This window comes from Danaus plexippus, chromosome 15, assembly GCF_018135715.1.
Source record: "Danaus plexippus chromosome 15, MEX_DaPlex, whole genome shotgun sequence".
In the NCBI taxonomy this organism is placed as follows: domain Eukaryota; kingdom Metazoa; phylum Arthropoda; class Insecta; order Lepidoptera; family Nymphalidae; genus Danaus; species Danaus plexippus.
The window spans coordinates 8,315,272-8,325,354 of NC_083547.1; the positions used below are offsets into that span (position 1 = coordinate 8,315,272).

The 10,083-nt window shown below is 29.1% G+C and overlaps 1 protein-coding gene across 1 annotated transcript; it reads right to left on the bottom strand.

Moving 5' to 3' along the window:
• Positions 1-595: 595 nt before the first annotated feature.
• On the bottom strand, positions 596-9,933 carry LOC116766528 (MORN repeat-containing protein 4 homolog). The gene is made up of 5 exons (XM_032656416.2): positions 9,868-9,933; positions 3,674-3,737; positions 3,380-3,572; positions 2,064-2,173; positions 596-880 (listed from the first exon to the last, which is right to left on the bottom strand). The coding sequence occupies exons 2-5, from the start codon at positions 3,681-3,683 to the stop codon at positions 726-728; spliced, it is 468 nt and encodes a 155-aa protein (XP_032512307.1). The 5' UTR covers positions 3,684-3,737; positions 9,868-9,933; the 3' UTR covers positions 596-725.
• Between the last annotated feature and the right edge of the window lie 150 nt (positions 9,934-10,083).

Sequence of the window (10,083 nt, forward strand, 5' to 3'; positions counted from 1 at the left end):
GCCTTCAATAATATATAAAGGAATCAGAAGTTTCTTTATAATTTACATAATTTAAACGCCCTTTCACCACAAACACCTCGATAAAAAGGCTATTGAATATTTAGAAAGTATAATCAATTCCAAGATTAATAATTGGGCTAACTAGAAAGTTTTTGATGAAAACAAAGACTTGATTGTGATGGCTAGATATCAGACTCCCCACAAGTTAGGCCTGTTGATTCTCGGAATAAAAGGAAGCAGCTCAATTTAAAGGAATAATATAACGTTGTAACTACATCGTTATTTATTTTTCTAATTAACTTATTATACTACTTTCTCAAGTTTCAATAAAATATTTATTTTTTAATAGTTTAATATTTAATACTGTCCTATAACAATAAAGCAAACTTTAAGGTGATATCAGATTTTTATCTATTTCATCTTTTATTTATCTAAAATTTCCAATTTATTTCTTATCCTCTTTATTATTAAATAAAATATATTTTTGATATTGTCTTCTTAAGGCTTCGATACTTTTTCTTAAAAAATTCTTAACTGAGATATCTTAAAAGTATTAAATATGATAAATAGGTTTAGAAAATAAAATACGACACAGTGTCATTATATTAAAGAATAAGATTGGTTGTTATTTTTTATTTCTGCGATACAAAAAAAAAATACTTGAATGTTTATTTTTCCGGAGCAGAATTTTTATTGAATTAAGAACATACGGCGTTTAATTTCAATTACATCTGTTGACACTGAGCCCTTGCCATGTAAGCCACCTTCTGAGCTCTCTGCACCACTTCGGGACACCGCTTACGACGCACCATTCTACAATCTTGGAAATAGCCTTCATTTCTTGGAAAACCATTGCTTCCGTCATTGAAAGTTACTATACCTGTAAAACATAAGTCAACACAACTCATGATTGAATTTCAATATTTAACTAAGTCTATTTACAAGGAAGTAACAATAGTACCTAACTGAAACTTTCACTCAATTCCTAAAAGATCGTAGACTAAATATAAAATAGTGTAAATAAACAAATAAATTCCTCTAAAGTTATTTTAAATCTATTAACACAATATTATCTCCTCGTCTTGATATTATATAATGAAAGCAGTAGCAGCAAAAATACGAGTATCATTAGATATTACAGAATTTAAATTTCATTCACGTCTTAGAAGGTATACTCGTATATTGTAATGGTTTTTTGAGTACCAAAGAGTGGATATCTCTAAAATAACAGTGATGTAAAAATCTGTTACGTGATTTCAGAATGTGCATTAATATCAGATAAAGTATAATATCCTTTTTGTTGATGTGAATTGAAAATAAATCTACAAGTATACTTTGTATGCTATTTTTCATAAGCATTTTTTATGTCAAAGGTGATAAACGAGCCGACAGATTATTTGATGGGAAGTCAATATCGCCCATGAACATCTGCAAGATAAGAGATATTGTGGCTGCGTTGCCAGCCTTGGTTGTTGAGGAAGGAGGAAAAGGTGGTAAGAAGGAGTAAGGAAATGGTGGGAACAGAGAAATGGCAACTGGCTCTTCGGACGAAATGCAGCTATTAAAGACTACTTCACGCCGATCTCCTGAGGGAGTGTGGTACTTTCCCGGTCGAGCCATCCGATATTCGAACCTTAGTAACTTTACCACACCTAGTCTCTACCATCTTACAAATTATTTATTGCTAGATCAGAACCAGAACTGTCAGAGAAAAAGTTTTTAAATAAAGAAATATAATAAATCTTATATATAACTATAACCTTATTTAACCTCAGCTGGTATTTGTGATGATAGGACTTAGATATTAATCTCGTATTCAAAATCGGTTATCTTTTATTCATTCATTTGATTTATTAATTCATTAAATTAAAATTTATACATTAATTCATTCATAATTCATTTTAAGATAAGGCCTAAGCCTTCCAACCAATTTTATTCCAATTTCGTTCGAAATCCTTTCAAATAACCCTAAAATGTACACTACACTTAGTGCTTTTCTTCTTATAATAAAGTAATAAACAATTAACTCCAACGTCGCCATAGAGAAATTAAATAATACTAACCCAACCCCCAAACGCGTCCACCTCTAAATTCACCCTCGAATTTCATACCATCAGCTCGCCAAAAAACTCCATGACCATGGAACCATCCTTGCATGAATTCTCCTTCATATCTAAAACGAATAAGATATTTGAGGTATAAATTTATGTGGACAACATACAATACAATATTTAGTACGCTGATTATGAATAATACATCATAATTTTTTTTTTTTGTGTAGGACATGTACAAGTAATCCAGAAAAAAAAGGCAAGACAAGAATTTTCCGAAGAAAGCATATTAAATTTCTCGCACTTCAATCATTTCTATTTTATTATTGTATCGTGTTATAACTATTTTCATTTTTAAAGTTATTTTTATAATCCAGATTAAGTTTGTTTATAGAAATCAAAACCACTAATTGAAATGGTTATCGATTCGTGATTTCTATTCAGAAAAGAAATAATATTTTAAAGTTACCAAAATCCATAAAATAAAATATAACAGAATAATAAAATATATTAATAGAATTACTGGAAAATGTTTACTTCTTCATTTATAATAAGTACAAAGAGAAAAGACGTAAAAATTCCAATAAAATTATCTAAAAAAGATATACTTTTTGATGTTATATATATAAAAATATAGTAAAGTAATAATATAGTATAAAATATTAAATTATTGCGATATTACCCCACGGGAATAATATAACATAGTAGGAAAGTTATTTATATATATATATATATATATATGTTTATATAAATGAGTTATAATGATTAAACGGTTCTTCATACCTCAAAGATTCGTCATCGCTTGAATATTGATATAAAAAAAACAAATATTTTGAAGAATTCTAAGACTTTCGCGAGTGTTCATATAAATGAAACTAATATTATTCGGATTACTACGCGTGTTTTACTATTTTTAATCGTGATCACGGTTGCTGCAAAGTAACCGAAACGTCGGGAGTATGTAGTTTTTAAAAATAATAAAATACGCGTGGTCATCCGAAAAATATCAATTTCATTTATTTTTCTGAGGACGAAACTTTCAAGGAATTTAATTTTATAGACTGATTGTAAGAATAAGATCTATTATTTTATACTTTATTCAATTCAATTTTTATTTCAATGTGAGTGGAAAAGTAAAACATAAATTCTTATTGCTAAGCGCCTTTAAACTTCAGGCTATAAATACCACTAACAGTGACCGCTATTTTTATTTTGCAGGCGTCTCACATTTACAATAATAAATATTAGTGGTAGATTTAAAATCAGGAAAATTTCCTGAAATACTATTATTAAAGTAAAAAGAATAAATAACTTTTATGTCAACATACTTAGCTCCATCAGGGAACGCCATGACGCCTAGTCCGGAGCATAGTCCACTAGCCAGGGCACCATCGTATCTGGTACCATCGGGGAGCATTAAATGACCCATACCATGCTTTTGTCCCTTAGAATTCCATTCACCCACATAGCGAGTACCGTCTTCATATTTGTATGCACCAGTTTTTGCTATACCAGGGTCTACTAAAATATGTAAAAATTACATTTTTATAATATTATTTCACACTAAAAACACTATATACAGTACGACTATTATTTAATGAAATAATTTATAAAATTCTAACCATCCACCATGTTGACTAGCTGAAGCTACACTAGACTTTGGAAGGTTTCCTTGAATAATGTAATCTAATAAGGTTAATACACAAAGCCAATCAGAAATATTCAAAATTAAGTAATTTCGGGAACATATTGGGTTTTAATTGTGACACAACAGATAAACGTATATTTCATATTATAATTTTTTTTCATATACGTATGTGGAAAAAAAATTATAATAATATAATTATTTCTTGAAGACAATAATAATTTTTGGATATCAAAAATGATATAATGTAAGTTTTTAAAGAAATATTTGAAATCGGACAAATGAATCCACTGATTATATTTTTCATCACAAAGAAATTTCTAAACAAGAAAATTTTCACACAATAGAGTTATTTTGGTTAACCTTTGGAGAATCGAAAACGGTAAATCAAACAACAATAGTAAGAATGACGGAGCGACGTCACTTACGTCAATTAGCGGTCACAGTAATTGTAAGGTAATGGTCTCAAACCGACGGCATATCCTTATTACAGCAGCGTTTCTCTATTCAACGTAGTTTATATTCTCGCACTATTTCATGTCATAATCCAGAGAAAGGACATAAGGTCAAATAACTTAATTTGAAAATCATTATTTATGTCAACATAATAGGCTTAGAAAAACGGAATAACAGAGTACAAAAAATCTTAAATTTTTAGAACAAAACAACATTTTTTTAACTGGACATTGAACCAAAGAATATTCATAAGAAAACTTTGTATAAAAATTGTTTATCAATATTCACTAAACTTGGATCAAAATAACAAAAAAAATCTAATTTAACTTCTCATCTCAAACATGTGACTTCTGGAATATCCTATTCAAGTTGAGGAGTTGGTAAGGTGTAACTATTCAAAATTTAAATCCAACTATTAAACAAAACATAGATCATTTGAAACATAATAATAGGAAGTTATGAACATTTTTATTTCAACATAATCAGTATCAGCAGACTTGAAGAATCTAAAAACAGCATTTATGACAACATAAATCATAATCTACGCTTTAGGCTTATAGAAACGAGCGCACAATTTATTGCTTCCGTCGACCAAGACCAGTAAGAAATGCACTGGACACCGAACAAAACCAACAAGTTCAGGGACGTTGCTCTTTGTTACGATCAACTACGATATCATATTGTTTTGTGACTAGAATTTTCAAGCGTTCGTAAATAACGATGACTTTTGAGAACAGATTAAATTTTTGTCAAATGATACTCTCACCTTTACCCATAAAGCACAAAAAAGAAATGAATACATCGTATTTGGGGTAATATGTCACTTAAAATATAAATATATGTACTGTTACACTTATCTTATTTGCATTACTTTACCTTGAAATGAAAAAACGCAACTCTTTTAACATTAATATAAAATGTTACTTAGATAAAACTATTACAAAGTAAAATTCAATAAAAAAAAAAGAAATTATTTTTAAAATTTGGTATAATTTAAAATAATTTTCATTGCTATATCTTACTTTTTTAGGTTTTGCTTGATTACAACTCTAAGCAAAGAGAAGAAACAAGATAAATCATAAAATAGAAATACAATTCGGTTAAATCTTTATTTCACCAGAAACGTTACTTTAAAACAATGAAATTATGGAACGTTATATAAATTGTCTGGTGGTAAAGAATCGATCGTAGCCAAGGTCGGACCGCATTGAAGTTGTTAGGGCTTGAAACCAAAAGTAAACCGATGCGACAGCTTTGTGATTAGATACGGTACGAAAATCCATACTAATTCTGTGCAGTTAAAAATTTATTCAAATAATTTCTTTTTATAAAAAATAATAACTTAAGAAATAAAATAAATTTAAACAAAAAGTTACATCTTTAAAAGTATAAATATAAAATAATTATATATTTTTTATACGTATAATAATTTATTATAAACAGTATCAGTTAATTAGTTTTCCAAAGAACTTAAAATTGCTGAAAATTTATTCAAGTCCCCTATCAGACACCGTTATATGTAAGCTTTATAGTGAAGTTTAACCTTGGAACACTAATTTAAGTTTAAATGATTGACATAATGTTTTTTTTTTGAAAAATAACAAGCACATCCACTCTTGACTTTGCTATAAGTTCAAGGCATTTCTTGTTACATAAAAACACAAACCAAACTTTCACTCCATTACGAAGAAATAAGAATATTTTAAAATAATTATTAATTTTCTTTATCAACTTCGTTATTTGGTATGTAATATATCTGAATGTTTAATTTATTTTTCGGGGTACACATAACCAAAAGGAATAAGTGATTTGTTCATTTGATTAAAATAAAAGTCATATATAATGTACGGAACACAATTTTTTCGCCTAATTTTTAATTTAAAATTGTAATTTTATTTTATTCAAAAATGTTTTACGAACTTTAATATCCGTTCTATAATTTGAATAGTAGGAGATTTTTCGTTCAAACAGAAAAACTAGGTAATTATATTTCTCTGTTACATTATAAAGTCACTCCACAATTTTGATATATTAGTTGGGAGCGAGCAAGTAACGGGCTCCGCTGCTTAGAAATGTTGCAAATGAGTTGCCATCCCTGATGATGGCGTATGTAAAATTCATAATCATCACAATTATATTACGTTTTGTGAGAGAAGGCCTTACTCTATCGTTAAAGCGGCTCCAGGTGGACTATAATGATGGATACTTATGAGAAGCAATATAAAATCCCCGAGGATATTTCTGCGTCGGCGTCCAGACCGGACATATTTTTATATTGGCGATTGATAAAGCGTGTTGTGCTAATTGAGCTTAATGTTCCTTGGGAAGCCAACATCTCCAAATACCATGCCATCAAAGTCAACGATTATTACGAACTCACTAAAAAACTCACTTAAAATAGGTTCGTCGTAAATTTGTACGAACTAGAAGTGGGAGCGAGAGGTATAACAGCCAAATCTCTCTACAACTTACTAAAAGACTTGGGCCCGTCCAGAACTAACATCGGTTCAATCTTGGAACGTGCGTCGAAGGCAGCCCTTCCAAGAATAACCTGATTAAAGAAAGCTGTTAAAGAAACTGCCGAGGCTCGTTTAAAATTTGATAAACTAGAGAGAAGAAGTTGGACGGTGCAGGTAAGCGTTTAACGCGCGTTAGATAGGGGTTCCTAAAACCTGCACCTGGGTCGCAAGTTCCAGGCACAGGCGTGAAACCACGAAATGCTGAGAAGTTTCGTCTCATATCAAGATCAATTCATCAGATCCAAAGGATAATAAAGAGTAAAAATTTATTGTTATATAATGTAAAGGTATGTAAAACTTATTTGCATATATTTAAAATATAATATTAAGCTGCGGTAAATTTTTTTTTTTTTTAAATACAAAATTTCTACTTATTGTCCAGTACCTATGATCTAGTTCTTTTCCCTTGATATTTCGTACGACTTTTCTTGACTTTTTGCCATTTAGTTTTAAACTAAATATTGCGTATGAAATATGTAGATAATGCAATTTTTTTGTCAGAAATTATCAAAGTTGGAACCGGACACTAACAATAAAAACTTTTAACATACGAGTCTACTTTTAATAATTTCTGTAAACTATTTCTACTTTACATTAAAGAAAAAATATGTAGAGTTAACATAGTTCATTAGTAGCTGGCAATATGTTTACTGTATTTATATTTATTTTTAATAGAAAAGCTTTTAAGTCATAAAACGAAATACAATCAGGCCTGTTAAAGAATTCTATTTACGCACAGAAAAATTACCGGCGAAATAAAAATATAATTGATACCTTTGAAAATAAAATTGATCTTATAATTTCCAGTATTTGATTAAAATGTTAAAAAAAATTAAGTCACGTTTAAGGTTACTATTAATACAATTTAAACATTTATTTCTTTTAATTTATATTTAATTCTTTCGATTGTTCATTTTTAATATAATATTAATAGTATATTTTTGATACTCTGCAGACAAAAAGAATATATATGTATATGAAATAAATCATCAAAATTATTTTACTGCTGAATAAAAGGACGTTAGGATACCTTGATTTGAATTATTGATTCATTTACTCCTTGTTAGCATTTTGGTGTATTGGGGCGTGAATGAGAGGTCCACCTACTCACCTAATTGTATTACCATCTTCTATATAGGGTTGATAAACTATGATTGATAATAATTAAGGACTTGATAGATTTGACAGAATATAACGCATAGGCTTGAATGATTTCAAAATTAATAGATAAAGCATAAAACAATATTCTCCGTATACAGCCTATTACTTGAAGGAATAAATTGATCAACAGTATTTTCAATAACAAAACTTTTAAAGGTTCCCTGATGTTTAGAAATACGCTGATAGTAAACATGGAATAAATCGTGTGTAGATAGACACATTACTGAAAAAAACCTTTATTACTATTGTAAGTGATCAAACATAACATAAAAAATAATAAATAAAATCTACCAACTAATTTATTAGTCAAGTGTTTATATTGACCTATTTCGGATTGTATATTAAAATGATTGTACAAATAGTTTCTTTAATATTTTTTTATAGAATAGAAGGAATTTTCGCCAAAAGTAGAAGCAGAAAGTTCAATGGTAATTGTTATTCATATTTTCTAAAATACAAAACTCCTAGAATCATTTATGAAGTATAGAAATATTTATGAAGATCATAAAAAAGGTTACGATATATTTGGATTTCGCGAGACTGCGCTAATATTATTATTGATAAACCCGGATCTCAGTAACTTCGAGTCGTAATTGTGTGAGCAAACTTTAGAAAGATTATTTTTTCTCAGAACGAAGTTAAAAGAAATATTTAAGGGCACATATTTACGAGAACACAGGAAGGGATTAATAATAATTAATTAAGATTAATTTTATAAAAAATAGAATAATATTTGAATCCCTGTAACTTCATTCACTTTTAAGGCTTACGTGATTAGGTGCTGGACAGGACTGTGATAATTTTCGAATGCCAAATTTGGATATTTCTAAATTAAAGAAGTTCCTGCATTTATTCTTATGTTTCCTTTAAAATAAAAAACATATCGAGAGATAGTCCATAACACTGTTCTCCCACTAATAATTATTACATTCCCCTAAATTGGATCTACTTACATTTAAAATTTTACTTTTGCCATATATTAGTGTTTTATATTTTAGAAAGTTATATCTTTTCATCTAATTAATGTCTAATTCTCAACTTAAAATATTGAATTCTTCCGCTTGGCCGCATAGTTATGCTTTACTTAGCCGCAAAACAAAAGATCTACATTAAGAAACTTTCGCGATAGTAAAACCTTCACCCTTTGTAAATACTATAATAATAGAAATAGCAGAGTATATTAAAACATTTACCTTGGCTGTTACATGAGTCTAGAGCTACTAAAATACCTAATGACTTTTCTCACTGACGTAATATCTTAAAAAGTTCTGCTCTATACATCAATACTTATTTAAAAAGCATAAAACGTAGGGAAATATTCTATATACTAATAAAATCTTCTTTCCTTACTAAACATTATAAAAATTATCGAAGTTTAACTAGGTTTAAATTTATAAGAGTCGCAAAACTATATGCATAGACCTTGATATTAACATGCTTTAGCGCCCTTCAAATGAAATAAACTTAGAGTGGGTTCCAACTCGTCATAAATATGCAACATTATTGTATTTCTCAAGAATGTTTCTAGAAGCTCATGTTTCAAATTACTTCGTTTTCAAACGGAGAGACTCTAAATATATAAAACTTTTTTAGATTAGTTAAACGTTTTTGTTGAAACCTTTATCTTCTTGGCGTGAGTCATTAAAAATGGAAATTCATTTGTGAAATATTCACAACATATTATATGCATATTTTGTGAAATTCGCCCGTACATGTTCATGAAAATATACTTTAGTTATCAATAATCCAAGACTCATCTTTGTTGATTGAAACAACTAATTTGTCCTTTTATTTAGTCAGCTGGCGCTTTAATTGACTCTGTTCTGAAGAACATACTGTTTTTATTTAGAAAATTAATATGTAAATATTTAAAGTTCAAGTTAAAATCATGAAAAAAATTCTGAATGAAATTATAATTGTTCCAAATATTAAGAACGTTAGGTATCCTCACTCACTGTCGTCACTATGTGACCTAGTTCTATACAGCCTGATTGTATCGAGCCCCTGAAAATATTAATTAATATAGTAAACATACCTGCCCCATGCCCCAAGGTCGGTCAATGTCGTCACCGTCCCGTCACGTCACGTAACCATGCCGCTAGCAAGTGCCGCAGTCGAATGTCATATTAGTAATCCAACGTTATACACGGATCGCCAACATTTTGAATTTTATTTAATCTTTACATTAACAGATAGTCAACCTTTTTACTGTTAGAGTCAAATATCATAAAACGATCGTAGTTGTCGCCTA